At 38.4% G+C, this 21978-nt stretch overlaps 1 protein-coding gene across 1 annotated transcript in view; it reads right to left on the bottom strand.

The window, feature by feature from the left end:
* CDKL4 (cyclin dependent kinase like 4) overlaps positions 1–21978 on the bottom strand; it is a 1070656-nt gene that overhangs the window by 392456 nt on the left and 656222 nt on the right. The window contains exon 5 of the mRNA XM_044057625.1: positions 20293–20383. Within this exon, the coding sequence (XP_043913560.1) occupies positions 20293–20383 (91 nt within the window). The remainder of the gene's footprint in view (positions 1–20292; positions 20384–21978) is intronic.

Here is a 21978-nt window from a genome sequence, read left to right as displayed (position 1 = left end):
TCGGATGAGCTTAGAGAGGACTGGGAAGAGAGATTGGATAAGCAATTCACAAAGAGACAATGGGTGGATATATATGTATCTTCCAAATATGCAACAAAATCTAGAAGGTTTAGAATCTTTGCCTGGAAGTGTTTACATAGGTGTTTTTATACCCAAAGTAGACGCCGTGTTGGAGGTGGGATGAGCAGGAAAGAGGTGGCTGGGAACATATTTTTTGGGAGTGTAGTGAGCTGGCAGACTTTAGGGATTCCCTGAGGACTGCTCTGTCGGAGATGATGAGTGACCGGATTGAATTGACTGAGGAGATGATTTTTTTGAGCTATGATACAGAGTCGGAATTGCCTAGACATAAAGCCTTGCTGAGTCTAATTATGGTGGCTGCCAAAAAAGTAATTACTAGAAAATGGAAATCAAAGTCTAGATCAACTTTATTAGAAGTAGTGAATATAGTAACTGAGATAAAACAACTGAAACTGGGATCTTTAGAAAAGAGTGTAAAATTTATGCTAAAAGGTAGTCTGTACCATTACTCAATGAAAACAATTGAGACGATTCATCTGATAACAACATCCCTTTACTGCATATGAAGTAGACATCTAGTGTAACAATGAAAGATACACATGTAACAAAGCCGTACTTCAGCTTACAGCATCAAACTGTAAGAATCAATGTCCTTCATACAAAATAAGAAGTCCAATTATAGTCTCTTTCCTGTCTGCATCAGCAGTTTAGAGAACTTGCCATAATAATAAGGCTTTCTTTTTAATCTGGTCTGCTGACAGTTTGTTTTCCATATCTCACACATTCTGTTCCTGAAGAATAACTCCTCTGCCTTGCTCTTATCTTGCATGTCCTGTTGATGAAACACAGCTGCATACAAGAGTTCATCTTGACCTGCTTGTAGATAGAGAATTTCACAAACTGCATAGTTTATAAAAGATAAAATATTTTACTTCTGACTTCTGATAACAATGAATGCCAAGCTATATGCTTTTGCCAATAGTTTAAACTAAGTGCACTCTGTACTACACTGAAAAGCAGAATATTTATTTTACATTTTCAGAAAAATATACTCAAAGCCATTGTTAACCTGTTCATTACTGAAGACAGAATATTTCAACTCTCACAATTCCCTCTTTTCAATTAAAAGGCAGAAAATGGCTGTTCATTTTTTACTTCAGTTGCACTCATTGAAACCTTTTCCAATTTATCCAGGTTAACCATCATGATCTGCTGGATTCTGAAAAAAATTCGCAAATGACAACCTGGATAGCAATTCCAGAAAGTTAGTATGACTATAATGCCTAAAGCTACTACTACAGGATCTATTAACCAATTTAACAGTTTTTTCCTGATGTGGTCTAACCAGTAAAGATATCTATCCCACCAATTGTGAGCAATGTCTTTTTTGATCTTTTTGGCCAAGCTAAGTAATTCATATTTTGCAATGATGCTCAATGCCTCATAATACAGAATACTTTTATTTCTTTTTTTCAAATACTCTCTGAGGATCTTAGTATTGTTCATTATTTTTTCTAAATTATCCAACGATACAGATATATTGGAAAGCTGTATTAAGTCATAATTCCAATTTATGGAAGTATTCACTTCTATGGTTTTAGTAAACACATAGCTCTGACTATTCCATTTAAGGAAGTCAACATGTGATAAACATCCTACAAAAGGTAACTGTAAATTATGATCTACATCATGGTCTGTAACCAGATAAATATACTGGGGAGCTACTTCTATAAACATTTAAAAAGAGGAAGGCATAATGTTCCATTCACACAAATTAACAGAATGCTCCAGTAAGCATGGTTCATAGACAGGCGAATGCTGCCCACAAATTACCTAATTTTGAGTCTGTGTACAATACTCAATTCTATGTGTTTTTCCTCTCATATCTATATAATTACCTTCAAATTATGGCAAACAATACTCATATCCTTCTGGAACTAGAAACGTCATAGGTAATACCGTAAACTGACACATAACAGTGGTATCAGTAACATTATAATGTGAAAACTGTCCTGTGCAGTATTGCAGAGTACAATATGTTACTTCAGCATATAATGTAATCCAATCTGCATCAGGTAAATTGTCGCCAAACATTTTCATTTTTTAACATCAGTTCAATTTGTACATTATTCTTTTGAATTTTCACATACAAAGATTGCATAGTGCATTTTATCCAGTTTACAAAAACTGTCATGTTACCATCAAATTTCAACTGATGTAACTGCATAGCATCATAATTGTCTACAAATTGCTACTGGCAGTTTATATTGTGCAGGTGTGCCTTCCATATCACTGGACTCCAAGATGCTTGTAAATGTACAATCTGAGAGATATCTTCCCCCACTGTTTTAAAATGATTAGCTAGAATTTCAATATCGGCTGCATTAATAACTCTAATGCCTATGCCTAGGCCTCCTAGCAGAGTATTATACCAAGCTCTTTTGTATTGGCATTGCCTGTGTCTGGGAATGCAATGTTAAAATGTACTACAACGTTTTGATGCTATTTGTCTACATTTTTACAGGTAGAAGGGATTTTAACCAAATGGTCTGTATGAAGAGTAGGTTTACCTGTTAATATTGATAGAACATATGCCTAATGCATGCTGCCTGTAATGACTGTGGTATTAGTACATATACTTGTACTCACCTTTAGCTGGGGGTAATGTACCTGCAAAGTCAATTTGGATGGCATACCAAGGTCCATCCGCTGGAGTTACCCCTAGTAACTGTGGCTTTTTCAATTGAGCATTAACCTGCAAACATATTAAGCATTCAGCATGCACTAAATCACAGATTGTCTTTAATTGTGGATGCCAGTACTTGTTCTTTACAATAGGCCATAACATTTGTGTGCCCAAATATCACATTACCTGATGATTAAACTTCACTAACTGTCGTGCCTATTGGTACGGAATATAAGGAAGACTAGATCCGTCTTCAAAACATTTTGCATAATATTGCCCTGGATTTTCTCCTACAAGAGTACATTTCTTTAATTTTTTTCTTTAGTCCAAACTTAGTCTGGATCTGCAGCAAATCATGTTGCAAATTCTGAGCTGAAAATGTCTGTATGGCATGTACTGCAGTGGTTTTATCTGCCAGAAAAGTATTCTGTAGGATACAATTGCGTTCCTTCCCTGGCTGCCTTTTTGCCATCTGATCTGCATAGTTATTTAACTGAAAAATCTCATTTGTAGCTTTTTGATGAGCTTTTACTTTTAAAATACTGTAGTAACCCACAAGGGACTGACTATGAACTAAATTTCAAATAGTCTGTAAAACAGAAGCCTTCTTGACTGGTTTGCCCATATTATCAACAAAGCCTCTCCTTGCCCATGTAGACATATGCAGCTGCAGAGAATTAACTATGTATGCACTGTCTGGAAAAAAAATGTTCTTTATATTTCATGAAGTTGGATAAGTAATACTTATCTCCTGCCTTTATTGTAACTTGCTTGACGCTAAATAATGCCAACCATTTTGCAAACACTGCTTGACTGACGTCATCAATTAGTTTATTTAACTGAGCCTTATTTACCAAAGCCTGTATTGCATAATATGGTGTCTGTACTATAATGTCTTTGGAAAAAGCTATTTACGTATTTTAGTTTGTTTTAAACCCCAGTAAATGGCCAAAAGTTGCTGAATGCACAGGTGATATCCCTTCTCAACATGTCTTTTTTTTACTTTAGAATGTAAAGTCGTTTTCATTTTAGCATCAGAGCCGTGAGGCCACTCCTGTAAAAGCACAACAGAGAGTGTGTTGGGTCCAGCTGCTGCCTGTAACACAAAGGGACGTGTTAAACTTGGAGCTACTAATTTTGTAGCCTTGGCCAATGTTGCCTTTAAATTACAAAAAGCTGTATTTTTCTTTTGTCTCCACTCCAGAAAGAGTAATTCTTTTTGGCTAGAAAGCATGTCATGACATGAATTGTACCTTTTCACTTTTAACCTTAAACCCTGCCTCCTGCAGTGTTTGAAGGACCTGTATCACTTTAGCTAAATGCTGTTCTTTTATTTCAGACACAATTAGTGTATATGCTTGCCCTTTGGCTCTTACCTACCCTCCCTTTTTGTAAAGGGACCTGCATATTTTAACTGCATACCATAGCCCATGTACTGACTGTACTTGTAGTAGTATCTACTTGCAAACAGATTATTAATGACATGTATGCACAAGTATGACATCTTATTACAATTACCAAACAGGATTTTTGTTAAGCCATTTGGCCTGACAACCAGTCTTGTTTCCTTGACCTTATAAATTTCAGTACCAGTAACATTTTATGTTATGCAACATTCCTTGTAACTACACATTCCAGCCTGGAAAGATTTGAGCTTACATACTTTTTTCTTTCTTTCTGCGCATTCCAGACACTTAACCCATAACTCCTTCAGCACTTACTCGTACCTTCAGTCATTCGTTAATATACTTGTAACTTTAACTTACTTAACTATGCATAATACTGCTTTTGAATATTGTTTTTGCTGGAGTCTTTGCTATTTTTTATGCTATCATACAATTACAAAATTTGTAAGAAACAAAAGAGATATTGACTTAACTAACACATGCTTAAAACAAATATATTTACATTTGCTGTCATTTGCCTTTTGCTGTACAGTAGATAAAAAGAAAATACATGCATGTCAGTCTTGTGATATCACATGTTTACTGTGTTTAACTACTCTCATTTGATTTTGTAACTGTTTTGTAATTTGCAGTGCTTTTATGCCACTTTTGCTGTATATAAGCCATGAAACGCTGAGGAATAAAATTCCAGAAGCAACACTCAAGTGTATAATTGCATACAGTGCCTACAGTTTTAAGAACCTAAGTTTTAAATGTAATCATGTTATTAAAAATACCCTTCTGTTCATCCCACTAAGGGAGAGTTTTTAACATTAGTTAAATGTGCTGCTTCTAGCAGCCTCAGATTCTTGTGTCTGTAATTGAACTTGTAATGTGTTAGTCTCCTCCCTTGCAACAACTACGTCATGCTGTGTGTCAGCCAGTTGTCTGTCATATGTTTATTGCAAATGGACAGGTAACCCTTTTATTATACAAATAGCTTTACTGCCTTGTTTAATAACAGTTTGTGTCTTAATTTTAGTCTGCGAGACTTTCAAAAACTGAGAAAATTCTTTTGTACATTTAGCAGTGTCAGCATGCAATTTACCAGACACATTGCATTTATCACAGTAAATTTGAACGTGACCCATGAGGTCAAGATAAACTCCTGGAAATCAGACTGTAAAGTACAAACTTTGACATATAGAAACAGGAACCATTGTCTGTGCTTCAAGCATTACTTTATCCTGGTTGTGTTCCAGGTTTTGTACAATATGTACAATACGTTTATGACAAGGCATGCAAAAAGCAACATTTAAATAAAACATTTCTGTACATTTTGTGACACTTCTGTCTTATCTAGTAAAAACCTACAGGTACTAACATGCTGATTATACTATGTATTTAAATAATTCCACACATCCCCATATGATTCAGATACATTAACAGTAAAATACTTAGTGCACTTCTTAGCATTTTCATGAACTGCATTCATTGTTAAAAGAAAAACATAAGAAAATATTTACCACAAATGTTCAGGAAAAGGTGGCCAGTCTTGACACGAAGATCAGTTGTGGAAGAATTCTCTGCTGTCAGTCACTAGATGCTGGTGATGTTAGGTCAGCCAGTATGACCCACACCTCGTATTTCACCAACTGTCTGAAAAAGAATTACCGTACTGCCCTGTACTGCACCGCAGTGTTTTCATCCGCCAGGCAATGGACGAAGTAGTAGGAATAAAGAGAAGTCGACTCAAAAGAAGAACTGTGCAGGAATGTTGCACTGTGAGAGGCACCTCTGCATGTCACACCTCCCTGATTTGTTCGAACTGGCCTGGTCTGGCCACTGTAAAAGTTAGGTTACTATACTAAAAGGTAGTCTGTACCTTTACTCAATAAAAACAATTGAGATGGTTCAACTGATAACGGCATTCCTTTACTGCATACGAAGTAGACATCTAGTGTAACAATGAAAGATACACATGTAACAAAACCGTACTTCAGCTTACAGCATCAAACTGTAAGAATCAATGTCCCTCATACAAAAGAAGTCCAATTATAGTCTCTTTTCTGCCTGCATCAGTTTAGAGAATCTGCCAGAATAATAAGTCTTTCTTTTGAAGCTGGTCTGCTGACAGTTTGTTTTCCATATCTCACACATTCTGTTCCTGAAGAATAAATCCTCGGCCTTGCTCTTATCTTGCACGTCATGTTGACGAAACACAGCTGCATACAAGAGTTCATCTTGACCTGCTTGTAGATAGAGAATTTCACAAACTGCATAGTTTATAAAATATAAAACATTTTACTACTGACTTCTAATAACAATGAATTCCAAGCTATATGCTTAAGAGTTTAAACTAAGTGCACTCTGTACTACACTGAAAAGCAGAATATTTATTTTACATTTTCAGAAAAATGTACTGAAAGCCATTGTTAACCTGTTCATTACTGAAGACAGAATATTTCAACTCTCACAAACAGAAGGACCAAACTACATAGGAAAAATGGGAATTGTGGCAAAAATATATGCAGAGAAGGAACGAGGTTTAACAGGCAGGATTTGAAGGAGCCATATGATGGTTAACTGACAATGACTGGATAGATTATAAGTGATGTATAATATCTGCAACTACAGTTGTTTCAATGGTGTCTGTGATGTATAACTTAAAGTGGTATCAACATTGTTTGTTTTTCATTTATATAAATGCAAGATTGCCTGTGTCATACATGATAATTTGATAAAGATGTTTATTGGAAAAAACCCCAGCAAACTAAGATGGCAAGCTGTTAGCGAAGTTTAGGCTGCTCCCTAACTGGGTAATAGAGAGTGAGAAGTATAGCAAAGTTTTTTTATTTGTTTGTTTTAAGGCAACAATAACATGTAATAGAAGAAATCAGAATAAAGATGATTTCTGAATAAAAGTCACTGGATAAATGAAAAAGGAAAAGCTTACTGAATCTCTGCCGAGAATCTCTGGAGATCACTACATTGCCAAAACATGCAAACGAGATCTGTGGTCTTCAAGGTGACCCACGTACATTGTGAGAGAATGGAGGTGCTTGAGCTTTGAAGTGCGCAGAAGTTGCTGCCAGCTTGGATCCACACAAGGGTAGATACCCATCAGTTGAAGTGAATGGGCAGGATGATGTAAGATGTTCAGTTTGCTATGGTGAATCAAAGAAAAGATAGAATGGATAGTACAGTTGTGTAAGAAAAACTTACCATAACAGTAGACGTTTGAATGATCATTGCTGCAGTAGCCTTAGCTAGATGGGTTATATCCTGCCATAGATATAACAGCTGATCAGCTTCCAAAGCTTCAAGGCATCTGCCACATACCCAAACTGTCAAGCAGCTCGAGCTGATCTGAATAAAAGACAAGTTTGAGCACAAACCCTTTCATTGCTTTCCTGCCATCTGAATGAGGTTGGCTGAGCCCTGAAAGGACAATGCTAGAAACAACAAAAAATACATTTCCACACCCTGGCATAAAATCATGCCAAAAATAAGTGGGATGGGGGGTGGGAGTGGCTACTACAGCAGTAATCATATGAACATAAACTTACTTAAAGAACTGTACTATGTTCATTTTACTGATCACTGCTGCAGTAGCCTTAGCTGTATGGGTAGATTACTTAGCTAACTAAATCTGGGAGGTGGAAGGAGAAGAGTCCAGGAGCCACTGGAGAATGGTGCTAACAATGTTTAATATGGACCTAGAGAAGGAATCAAGCTTATAAGATTTTGTAAAAGTATGTAGAGGACCAAGTTGCAGCTTACGGAATACTTCTAGAATACAACCCTTTCCAAAATGCCACAGATGAAGCCAAGACCCTGGTACAATGGGTCTTGACCCTGCCTGGAATACTTTTGTTATGGCGAGTATAATAAAAGGTAATAGTGTTACATAACCACATACACAGGTTGTCCCTTCTTCTTACCTTCACAAATGATCTGAAGACCTAAAAGATTTAGTTCTGTCAAGATAGGCTGTGGCCATCTAAGATATGGAATATCCATTCTCCCTCATGTTTAGGTTCAGGAAAGAAAATTGGACAATGGATAGTTCGGCTTAAGGTAATTTCAGATACCACTTTAGGCATAAAAGAAGGATTAGTTCTCAAAGAAACCATGTCCCTGTGGAAATTGAGATAGGGTTGACTCACCATAAGAGCTTGCAACTTAGATACCTTCCTTGCAGAGGTGAGAGCAATCAGTAAAACTGTTTCCATGTTAAGTCAGCCACATTAGCTGGTTCAAATGGAGCAACTGTTAGCTTTTCTAACACAAAACTGACATGCCAAGAAGGGACCATCAGTTTTCTAAGAGGCCTCTTATGCAAAAGCCTTTAAGAACATTTTGACATGAGATTTCATTGAAAGAGGAGGATCTGTGGGTAGATATACTGAAGTAGCCAATAAATGAACCTTGATAGAAAAATAAGAAAGGCCAGAGGAGAATAACTCACACAAATATTGCTGAACCAGAGAACAACTCACCCTGAATGGGTGCTGGTTACGGTTGCTGGCACCAAATAGAACACATTTTTCATTTGCTAACATATTATTTTCTAGTAGTATGCTTTCTTGCCTCCATTACTGCCTGTAGCATGTCCTCAGTACTCAGGTGCCTAAAAGGAATTAAGACCATATTATCCAGGCAGTCAATTAAAGTTGATTGCTGTTGGGGTGCATTAAACACCCCTGTTCTTGTATGAGTAGATCCAGTCCATGAAGAAACTTGTGGTAATTGCCTCTAGCCATTTCCAAAAGAAGGGAGTACCACAGATGCCTGGGGCAGAAGGTAGTCCTCAAAACAGTATCAGTGGCCATAGCCCTGGAAGAAGTATCAATAGAGTCATACACACAGTGTAAACAATGAGTAGTAGCCTGTGCAACAGAAGAACCTAAGTTATTTAAACAGATTTTTCCTCACAAAAAGAAACGACAGATAAAACATTCCTCATGCTTTCATAGTCTATTAGAACAAACTTTAATATGAACTTGACAATTCAAAATCAGAGGTCCAGAAGAATACACTTTTTCTCCATACCTATCAGTAATTTCCCATCCTTATCAGAAATAGTAGAACTGGAATTAACTAAATTGTTAGCACCACTGGGATCAACTAAAGCTATAACTGCTGGGTTAGGGTTGGGAATACTGGATAAAAATTTAAAAGCCTGAATAACTTTATACATCCTCTCTGTCTTTTTAGGGGCAGCTGGTTGACTATCAGGAAAACTTCAGACAGTAACACACAAACCATGTAAAGCACAGAGAACAGGAAGAACAGCTATAGGTTCTGAAAAATCCTTCTGTAACAGCTCACAGTATTTTCTGAGGGACTGAGAAAACCCAGTGTTCTCCCATGGAAAACACTGACACGTTCCAGCAACAGTCTCAGAGAAAGGGAAACCCACACAGAGAGAATCAGAAACTGAGCACTCCTCTGAGTCTGAATCAGAAATCTGAGGAAAATCCATGCATCCATCCCTGCATCTTCCTGTTCAGATTCAGAGTACTGAATCTATTCAGAAAAAGAGGAATCCCTCTTTCTTTCACCAGAAACTACAAGAAGGATGACTAGCCAGACTCAGAAAACTACTCCTATGCAAAGAAAACTGAGGAGGAGTAGATTTCGGTTTCTTTTTGACAGAAAAAATGGGGCCAACCATGCTACTAATGGCAGCAGCAGCTTCCCCAGGGATGGGCATAGCATTCTTACACAATACGGAAACTTTCCCAGGACTGACAAGAAGTCTCTCCCTTGCACACTGAGGGGACCCAAAGAGCTGCAGAGGACTTGGCTAAATCTCAGTCCATAGTGGTTGTAGGTGCTACATCAGAGGGATCCAGGGTAAAAGATGAGTGGTCTGAGGTACAAGAAATGGGCACAGCAGAGTCACCTACTTGTGGCTGAGGAAAATTGCTAGCCTGCTGTGATGGCAAAGGCTGTTTGCTTCATTTTTTTCTTTTTGTGGCTGGAAAAATGACCGACCATGAGACAGGTAGTCTGTTCCATAGTCATCCCAGCAATGGTGTCTCTTTCCCAGGGAAGATAAGCAGCAATTGCCAGCAAACACTACCAGTCCTCAAAAGTTAATCTGAGAAAAACACAGTAAAAATCACTTTAGCACACTATGCCATCCCCTTAAAAGTAAAATGAACATAGTTTCTCTGCAGAAAAAAAATGTTTTCAGTTACTTTACACCACTTTTAAACTGACAGAAAAAACAAGTGTTTCTTTTAAAAGTAAGTTACAGTCTTGAGGGTCCATTAAGACACAATATTCACAGGAAAAGAATAAAACGTCGACTAAATTAAGAATATGGAAGTTTTATTTCCCAACAAAAATCTATCTGCCCAGCAAAGGAAAGCACAAGCCAACTGTCAATCCTCGAAAGCCTCAGAAGAGTGTACTCTTCAGTGGCAATAAAGCTCTGAAGGGCTTTGCATACAACCTTGTGTTTTAGTTAGCTCAGCTCGAGCTACCTGACAGTTTGGGCACATAGAAGGTGCCCTAAAGCTTTGGAAGCTGGCTGGCTGTTATATCCTTGGCAGGATATAACCCATATAGCTAAGGCTACTCCAGCAGTGATCAATATGATACACATCCATGGTTAACTAGTATCCCTGAAACCGTTACATTTGTGTTCTTTTGCCAAATGTTCTTTTAGTTTCTTTTTAAATAGAAAAATTATCCATAGAAGTAATTTCTTTAGGTAAAGAGTTCCATGATGCTGGGATGAATTTATGAAAGAGCTTTTCAGAAAAGGTTAAAGAGAATGGTGGTTTCCTTAGTTTGAGTAAGTTGTTGGAATGCATTGAATATGATAAGGTGCGGACAGAAGTCCTATTAGCCACAGAAGGACAACAGTTTTCATGTAGTAGTTTAAGTGCAAGGGTATTAAGCAAATATGTAGCACTTTCTGAGACTGGAAACCATTTTGCCCTTTCAATGGATATGCTTATATGGAAGAGGAAAATTACTTATATATTGGAACAGTATAAAACTGGGAAGTGAGATCATAACTTAAATAGCTGATGGAGTAAACTAATAGCAAAGGAGAAGTCAAATCTTGATGAATGCCTCTAAGGAAAGGGCAACTGTCCAGTGTAAGTTTCTGTAAACAGAATGACTAAATCCCTAGTCCTGAAAAAAAGAAGATTACAAGATGTAGCAATTGCCTCATTTACACAGAGAACCCTATACTAATAATACAGTCTAGTACAGAGTGTCAGAGATGTAATTACACCAATAATCTAGAATCCATGTTCTCTCTCACTCAAAACAGTAACACGGAGAAGGTTGCCAAATCACCCGCCACTACATATTCACAGAGTACCACTACTCATACACATACCACTATTCATACACATAGTATATATCAAACACATAAATCCACATATGCAGAGGTTCTCTTGAAAAACTTACTAAACCACCAGAGCCCTCCAAAACACAAGTCTGTGCAGCTAATACATTCTCCACAGCACCCATGACACATAGCAACATGAGTGTCTCACCCACCAAGCCAGTAAAACATAACACTCAAAAACCAAGTTTTCTTGTCATTGGAGACTTAATAGTGAGACACACGGATGTCCCACTCACCAGGTTGGACAAGGAGAAAATCACAGTCAGCTGCCTATCCAGTGCCAGGATTCACTAAACAATGTATGCACTCAAATCTCTCAGCAACAAGTAGTGTTAAGACTCTGTCATAGTTCATGTTGGTGTGAATGACCTGAGACATACCTCACTGGACAATATGAGGAGAGACACTGTCAAGCTCTCTGGGTATTTGTCCCAGGCAGGTATGTCCCTAGCCTTGAGCAGCATACTACTCTTACCTAGAATAATGCCACAGTATAAACAAAGAAATGATTGATTTCAGTAACTGGCTTAGTTTTTGGTGTCATTCCAAGGGGACCCAGTTCCCGTCTGCCAGGGAAGCCATGGTTGTCAAACCTCGCTGGTTTGCCAGAGACAGTTTGCACCTGGCACCCCTAGGCTTTTGGCTGTTGGCAAAGGCTCTTGCCTCCCCCATAGTGCTTTGTTTAGGCAAGGTCTCGAAAGCAACATTACTGATGTGAAATTAACCAATCAGAACAAAATAAGGGTCATGCTGCTAAATGCTAGGAGCTTAAACCAAAAACTGCACTCTCTGGAAGCACTTCTATCACTAGAAGATGTAGATGTCTGTGCAGTCACAGAAACCTGGTTTAAGGCCTCAGGGACTACCCCAGCCCTGCAAGGCTACTATGCCTTCCACATCTTTAGACCGCAAAATGAACATGTGAAAACTAAAGGAGGCAGAGTTTCAGTCTATATTAGAGATAAATTCACCTCCCATCTAGTTAGACTGGGCAACTCCATGGAGTTACTCCAGGTCCAGATTACGGTGGACAAGACTGCCATTCAAGTCCTCACCAGTTATAGATCCCCTCCATGTGTCACGACACCCACAAAGCCTACTTAACCAAACTAAAGACAATCCAAATTTACCAAACACACTGGTTATAGGGGGATTTCAATTATCCCAAAATCAACTGGGAAACCTACTCTAGCACAAACTCGCTAGCACAAAAGTTCCTTGGTTTTGTGAATTCAAATGCCCTGAAGCAAATTGTCCATACCCCAACAAGAGGAACAAACATTCTATATCTGGTCCTCACCAACATGTCAAACAGGTGCACTGCTGCAACTGTCGGACAATCATAAGTTAAAACTGACCACTACTCAGTCACCTTCGAAATGACACTAATACGAGCACTCACAAAGGGTGAAATCAGACTAAACACTTTACCAAGGCAAACTATACCCTCCTAGGTGAAGGTATAAATGCATTCCAAGCCTCATCCCAAGCTGAAAGTGGTAACTATGCTGAAGCTTACACTAAAGCCTTGTACAATCACTTGCATAAATGTATAAACTTGGCTGTACCAGACAGAATCAAAGCCAGAGCCCCAAGTAAAATCAAGCTGCCATGGTGGACTTCCAGCATCATTAAACTCTTTAATAAACTCAAAAAGTTGCTGTCCAAGAAAACAATGACAAGGACCCAACAATGCAAAAGCACCCACCTCAGCCTTTATCAGGCAAATAAGACAAATCCTCCAAAAGATCCCTTGAGAGAAACCTAGCAACTACTGCCACTGATAACCAAAAGGCCTTTTACAGCTATGTACGTAACCTAAAGGATAGGATTCAAGCATATGTAGAACCGGTAGCCAATGGTATCACACACACTGACCCCTCAGAGATGGCGAACCTGCTAGCGGATAGGTTTGGTGAAAATTTCACTCCCTTATCCCCTCCTAACTTACAACAAATCCTTCCCCAATCTCCCTCCCCACCTTACATATCTGAAGAGCAGGTCCTCAAAGCCCTGTCCAAGGCAAAGAACACGGCTTCTATGGGACCAGATGACATCCCAGGCTGTCTTCTAAACAGGTTAAAACATGAACTAGCATCACCACAAAGTACCCTTTTCAATCACAACCTAGCCACAGGGTTTGTTCCTGCGGAATGGAGAACAGCAACAGTTATTCCCCTCCACAAAGGTGGCCTAGCAACAGACTTGGGGAATTACCAACCCATAAGCCTGACCAGGCTCATCTGGAAGGCCATGGAACATATCATTACAGAACTCATAAATAAAGACATAGGTACCCTCCACACCCTGGATCCTACCCAATTTGGCTTCGTGAAGGGAAGATCCTGCCTGTTAAATCTGGTGGATTTCTTTGAAAGTGTGACAAAGGCCATTGATGAGGGCAAATCTGTGCACACAGCATATCTCGATTTGGCATAGGCTTTTGACACAATCTCACATTCAGACATTATCAATAAACTTAGCAAAATGAATGTAAACCCCTTTGTTGTAAGATGGGTTGCCAACTGGCTCACAAACCAGACACACACTAAAAATGGGTGACTTCACATCAACCAGCAGACCTGTGCCAGCGGGGTGCCACAGGGTCAGTGCTGGGCCCCGTACGGTTTGGTATATATGTCTCAGAAGTTCAGGTTAAAACTAAAGGGTTGTTGCTGACCAAGTTTGCAGACAACTGCAAACTAGGTGCAATCATTGAATCCCCAAATTATGTCAGTATACTCCAAGAGGGTATCACACAGACCAATGACTGCTGTATTAGTCATGTTCTCAAACTGAAAGCAAAGAAATGCATCATCATTCCTTTCAGCACAAACAATGTCCCTTCACATTATCAAAACAATAACAATACCTTAAGTACCCATGAAGTGGTAAAGGACCTGGGAACACAGGTTGACCATGATTTTAACTACGATCACCACGTGTCTACTGTTGTAAGGAAAGCTTTCCACGTAGCTCACTTGATTAGTAAAGGTATCGCCTCGAGAGCAAAAGAAGTTATAATTCCTATAATTGGCACTTATCCATAACTGAGTATAATGCCCCATATAGTATGTGCCATACTAAGCACCTACAGAGACCTCAGAGTTTTCTAACAAAGAAGATCTGGAGCCTCCAGCATGTGCATTACATGGACCGACTAAAATCCCTATCACTATACTCCATATCGTATAGACTTCTTAGGGGAGACTTATGCCTGGCCTACAGAGCAACCCAAGTTCCAAACCTAATGAACTTACTGCATATCCATAAATCAGATGGGTCTAGGGCTACCCATTCCAGGGACTTAAATATGGCCTGGGACTTAAATATGGCCTGGGACTTAAATAGGACATGCTGGAGGGACAGACTTATCTCCCAGTGACTGCCATGTCTTTGGAACAGGCTACCAATTCATGTAAAACAGAACACCTCTATGAAACTGTTCAAAGGGAACCTGGATAAGTGGATGGAGCACTGTAAATTCTTACCAGGGATAGTGCCCAAAACCCTCCTGGACATGGGCAGTCATCACTAAATGCAATTTTGGGTACTGACTAGTAGTTCTATGGTATTACAATGGGTTGAAATGGCTAGGCTTAAAATGACCTCCAAGGTCGATAGTCTAGTAATCTCCTATGAGCCTATGTAAGAAGGGATGCAAGGAGACTCGAGAATGCCAAATAAATAATTAAGTCTTCTTGCCTGGAATAATGCAGCAAAGCCTCTTTGTTTTGTTTCATGCAGGTCTGTGTAGTATGCGTACTTTCAACATAAAATGCAAATTCTTGACAGTAGTACCATTGCCATTTTTTCACTTTCATTAGTCAGGTACTGCCAGTTGTTTACATACTGCCTATATGCATGAAAGTTCTGGAGAGGGTGACTGATAAATGAATATGCAGAGTAGTAGAAAGTAAAATGGGAGATGAGCAATTCAAATTCAGATCAGCATGCAGCACAATTGACTCAATGTTTGCAGTGAGACAAATAGTTGAGAAGAAGCTAGAGATGAGGAAAAAGTCCAAACAGGCATTCCTAAACTTGGAGAAAGCATATGACAAGGTCCAAGCAAACAGATTTGGGCAGTCCTACAGAGGTTCAAATTACTAGAAACATTGGTAGAATTAGTGCAAGCTATGTACAAAGACCCAATGACTCAAGTATGAACAGTGTTTGGTCTCACAAAAGGGTTCCCAGTGGGAGTGGGTATTGGTGATGGACTACATTAGCAAACAGGTCAGAGGAGGCAGATCAACAAACTTGCTGCATGCAGATGATGTGGTGGCATTATAGGCAGACTCTGAACAAGAACTTCAGTAAAAGATAGAGGAATGGAATGCAAATTTGAAGGCACATGGGATGAAATTGAGTACAGATAAGACAGTGGTAATGACAGAAAATGGGGGAAATCAGAAGAAGCTGAAAACTGAGATAGAAGGGAAGATAGTGGAACAGGTTAACAAGTATCTGGGAGGGGATGTTGAGAAGAAGGGAAGTCTGAATGAATAAGTCAAAGCTAGAATCTGAGGGGATGCAGCCAACTGGCACAGACTGTCAGATGTAGTGTATGACAGAAGAATGCCAAAGAATCTGAAAAGTTAGGTGAACAAAACAGTGGTGTCACCAGTACTACTGTATGGTACAGAAAACTAGGCAGTAAAGGCAGAGCAGTTGAGGAAGCTAGAGGTAATGGAAATAAAGTGCCTGAGACAGGTAGTAGGATGTACACTGTGGAACAGACATAGAGATGAGGATATAAGAGCAGAAGCCATAGTAGCTCCAATTGCAGAAAAGATCAAAGAGAACAGATTACGGTAGTGTGGGCATATGTGCAGAAAAGCAGAAGACAATCTGTTGAAGAATATTTGGGACAGACAGGAAGAAGTTAAGAGGAAGCGATGACATCCAGCAAAGAGGTAGATGAATTGTGTGAGAGAAGATCTGCGACAGTCAGGCATGAGTGCCAAAGAAGGCAGGACAGTGGCATTGAATCAAATGAGATGGCAACAGTTGACACGACACCCAACCTCTTCTAGAAAATGGGAAAGGGGGTTGTTGATGATGATGATGGTGATGAATTATTTTTTTCAGCATTAAGTTCTATATACAATATACACTGTATGGTACTCATTGCTCAAGTGACTAGGCTTTGTTTTTGTAATATTCCCTTCCTTTCTATACATGGTTTACAGTACAAGCAGGTTTCTTTTATTTATGTTTCCAGTATTCCAGTAATCATGGGCAAAGTGTGTGAAAGCAACTAACTTTAATGTCAGTTGATCACAGTTAAACAATCATGTCACAGACTGTGTGCATACAATAACAGCTCAAATACATTATTACGTGCAGAATTTCTATATCAGAGGTATACCTATTCAGAAAGTCAGTATTCTTGGGAGGGATGTTTGTGTACATTTGTATTCCCATTAAAAATAATCATCATGGTCTTACAACTAATATGACCTTTTCACAGTCAGATGAGGTGCACCCTATCAGAAGGAACTTATTTTAGGGGAAAAGACTGTGTACAAAATGAGGTAAACTATTGTTTTGTGGTATTTCACAAATGGAATAAAGATACAACCCATGTTATTGTTTTCAGAATCATCATTTTACTGTTGTTGCTGCACTGCATGTCTACTGTGTTTTTTTTTCATATCAACATACAAGCCTAAAAAATTAGATTTGGGTCACAAGAAACTTATGTGTGTTATTTTTTACTCAGACACCCCAACTCCATGTAGAAAATAGGAAAAGGGGGTTGATGATGATGATGATGATGATGAATTACTTCTTTCAGCACAAGTTCTACATAAGTTCTACACTGTATGGTAGCCATTGCTCAACTGACTAGCTTTGTTTCTGTAATCCTGGGCACCTATACTCCCTTCCTCTCTATACATTTTACAGTAACAACAGATTTCTTTTATTTATGTTTGCTTTCTACAGTATTCCCAGTCACACATCTCAACCTCTTAGAGTAAGAAATCTGGACAAGGCCACAAATAATGGGGCACAAAAACCCCAAAATAGGGAGACGTTTTCAATATTGCGCTTACAAACTTAGAAAGTTGACAGAATAACAGGTTTTGCATTAACATGAATTTTCTGACAGATATAAAGTCTGAAAATCAAATTGCCATTATTTTCTGATTTCAGTCCTCAGTGATTTGCCAGAAAGCTACAATTTTATGAGAAACAGACCAAAAATATGAGTCAAAAATCTGGACATTCTCCGAAATCTGGACAACTGAGAGCTATGATTCCAGTAATCTTGAGCAAAGGTTCATGAGCAAAGTCTGCGAAAGCAACTAACTTCAGTGTCAGTTGATCACCGTTAAACAGTCATGGCTGTGGACTATAGTTTAGCTTATTTTGTACACAGTCTTTTCCCCTAAAATAAGTTTCTTCTGATAAGGTGCACCTCATCTGATCTACCTTTGCACCTAAAAGCAAAACATGAGTGCAATTTATAAAACAATATCATAATACATTGTCCAAAAATTATTAGGATATGTCAAAATGTTTCAGTGCTACAAACATGTATAGGTAAGGATGTTTAACAGAACTATGTGGATATTACAACCTGTAGGGCACCAAACTGCATTATACTAAGCATTATGCCAAGCTTCTACAAGTTATTACTATATGACTTATTTTCAGTGTGTGAAATACCATACATAATTAGAATATATTAGCATTGCACTATACGTAAAAATTGCATATATTTCCTCAGAAAGGTGGCCTTCACTGTTTCAGAGAAGACGGCACTCTTCCTTGTACTGACCTTAGAGAAATGACCCAGCACCATTCAACTTTGAGCTGCATGGAAAGAATTGCACTGTTAGGGCCAGTATATACTTGAGGGTCCAGTTTCTTGAGAGCTTTCTAAAAACTGTCAGTGGTGACTGAGATACTCTTGTACATATGTACCAAATGCAGGTTTTCATAGGCATTTATTAGCAACAGTTTGCCAAATCCCATTATACTACACTTTCATTATTTATATATATATATATATATATATATATATATATATATATATATATATACACACACACATATATATAGATGTATGACTTCTTCAGCATGAAGAATGCAGTGCAAGCCCAGAATATGTCAAATCTTTGAACCAAGTCAAAAGAATTAGTAGCACTGTCTGTGACTTAAGGATATGCTGTAAACAAATATAGTTGTGTTTTTGTCTTTGAAAATAGGCATAGACAGCACTGAAAACAGGTAAAAAGTTTTGCTGGTTGTGTTCTTATCTTTCTCATTACAGAGTTTGTTAAATACTGTTTAAAGGTGGTTTTGCTTCCGGAATGCCTAGTTAGACTATTTTTTTGTAAAGCTTGTGTCTTTAAGATTTTTTTTTCACTACTGAAAAATATAGATCAAGGATGGGATATTACATTCTGGAAGATGATTACAGTCTTGTCAAAGAAAAATAAAACTAAACCATGAAATGGCAAGTGCAAAAGAATCCTCTCCTGCAATGATAAATACAGAAATGAGTTAGTAATGTGTGAGAAGTAAAAAAAAAAAGAATCACACCTGCTGCTACTGTAAAGCAGACCCTCAACACTGGCCATTTCATGAAAAGTCAGGATTATCCACAAGACACATCCAGTACCCTCATGTACTTTATGGTGAAGACTGACAGGGAAGATGCTAAGTCTAAGGAGCAAACTGTAGCTACTTCAGCTTACTTCAGAACTGCTTGACAATAATTAATGATAACAAATTTCCTCCTAAGCTGATGAATAAATGGTGCCTTTTTGCTGTGATTTTCAGTCATGCTATTTCAAAGGCACTGTGCAATGGAAGCAAGCCATAGAAGAATTAAGAGAAACAGACCATCAAAGTATAGCAAGGTGGTCAGAGACAGGTGTGTAATGCAAAGTTGCCAAATGGCAATAGCCTTCATTGATTAAGGGGAAGACATACTTGCCTCTCCAGTGACATAGATCACACATCTCACCACCCAGGGGGCACAGTTAGACCATTCCAAAAAAATGTTCTGACTGCTGGGATGCCAGCAAAGGGAACATGGAGCCCTCGTGGCAGCCTGAATGACAGCTACCCAGGACAGCTCTCACCCCTGCACTAATATGCCCCTAGTATGGAAAAGGAAATTGTATGAATCTGACCAGTGGCAGATATCTAGGTGGGGATTTCAATAAAAATAAGTTCAGTCTTGCAAATATACGGTTGCTGCAGAGCTACTACTTGTGATGCTGCCACATTGTGAGTACGTTTGGTATTTTTAATCACCCTAAGACTATGAAATTAGCACAATACAAATAAGCACCTTTACCATTAAAGCTGCCACAGAAATGCACAGTGGTGTACATGCATATGCACACTGCAGTCATTGCATAGTAGTCTCCAGAAAAGCATAGGGCATATTAAGAAAAATGCAGTCAACATCAGTGTGATGTGGTCATCCTGACACCTATTCTCATTCTCAGCATTAGGATGATGTATGTCCAAATAGTTAAAAGGAGAAACAGGAGGACTCATGCAGTGAAGGATCATGTTGGAGTACTGCCCCCAATAACCACGTGGCCTAGAACAGAATTAAATATAACGCAGCAGACAACAGAACTAAATGTCAGTGGTGAACTGTCCCCCAAAAATAGGTTAGTAAAAATGCTCAAAAACAAAGACAACAAGCATATATGCTGCAGCAAAACAGCTCAAGGTTCAAAATGCATTCATATTAAATATAAACCCATCATAACTCCCTCACCCTTCATAAATGATTTCTCAATAAATTCATATATTCATATAAATGCAATAATTTTTGCACTTACTTAGTAAACGTGCAAATCCAAAGTCACACAACTTGACAACACCTTGTTTAGTAATCAGAATGTTTTCTGGCTTCACATCCCTGTGTATACACTACAGAGAAATTGTAACTGTTATTTTAAATTACCGAGGCAATACTGTATTTTGATAAACAGCATATGAATACACATGTTCTTCAAACATATTTTACTTAAAGAACAAAAAACAATTATGATGCATGGAATCAAGCAATGCAATTCAGTAAAATGAAAAAAAAAAATAAGAAAGTCTGCAAAATCTTGTGCAATTTTTTTTCATTTTCACATACATTTTTGGTGCATCTCTGTTGTCTGCCATCTGCCATGTACTGGTACACCTTCTCAGTCTCCAAAACAAGGCAGAGAGGAGATAGGAGTGTTAAAAAAATGGCACCATATTGACAGAACTGGAGGCTTTTCTCCTCTGGCTTACCCTAAATTCCCACCTTCTATGCTGGTTTACCACCATATCAAGGTAGTTTACATGCAAATGCCACATTCACATTACCACTGTGAATAATCTGTCTGCGCCCATTTTTTCCATCTGTGCTACAGCATCCAGCCTCCAATGGAGGCCATATCCAGGCAGAAAACAAGTTTACACCTCCCCCAAGAGAAACAGAGCTGGATAGAGTCACTCAGTGACCCTGCCAGTACTTTGCCATTTAGTTCGGCATCTCAGTGGGTTGTTAATATCACAGATATAAACTCGTGCTTTGTTTGCACTAGCAGACTGTCAAAAAATGCCAAATTAATTACTGGTGACACTGTACTCTAAGATGGCACTGCAGATTTCATGGAAGCTACAACTAAAACATTAGGAACTGATTCTTTGAAGCACTGCTTTTGTAATCACAAAGGGTGACTGCAACAAAATTATCTTTTAATCACAGTTTAATTATTTTATGTTGTCTTATGATTTTATTTATTTATTTATTTATCATTTGTTAACTGGGAAAGTCCAACTTGGAATGAAGCCAATTTGCAGCGGAGGCCCGGGGAGAAAGGCTCCAGATGCATGTCTTTGTAATGATCTTTGTAATGTTTGATGCATATAACATAGAAATGTAAGCTTTTTTATGGCAGGTAAGGGCTGGTTGGTCCACTTAGTCTGCTTACTTCCCCATCTACTGAATAAAATATGGATCTTGCTTAACTGATAACTATTTTTTAACCCAATTCCTCATCAGAACTGTCTCATGCCTCTTTTGTGTGTTTGTAAATTATGAACTGGTTTAGACTGTACTGATTCTTTAGCATGGCTGCTAAAACCAGCCTCTACTTTCTGTGAAATAATCCATCTTCATAGCTCTTCTAATCTATCCATCTTGTAGCTTCAAGCTTTAAACTGTGTTTTCTTTCTTGCACTTCTGAGATAGCCCGTTGGACTCTATTGATGTATTCAATACATATAAAAAGTTTATATCATCATCCCAACTACATTTTCTTTTTTGAAAAACTGTATATGTTAAGCTCTTCTAGTAGTCTCCTCATATAACTTTTGTTGCAGACAGAGCACCATTTTTGTGTCCTCCAGTGAAGGTACAGTTGTTTCAGTAAGCTCACCATAACATTAGATGTTCTAATAGATCCCAGTTGAAGTAGCCTAAGTTATTTTGGTCAAACCCTGACAACTGCCCAGTTCTCAAAGCTTAAGGGTGCTTTCCATGT

The sequence above is a fragment of the Protopterus annectens genome, chromosome 1.part2 (genome assembly GCF_019279795.1).
Source record: "Protopterus annectens isolate FY-2018-M chromosome 1.part2, PAN1.0, whole genome shotgun sequence".
Lineage (NCBI taxonomy): Eukaryota > Metazoa > Chordata > Ceratodontiformes > Protopteridae > Protopterus > Protopterus annectens.
The sequence above is the reverse complement of the archived record's forward strand: the minus strand, read 5'-3'. Positions and strand labels throughout refer to the sequence as shown.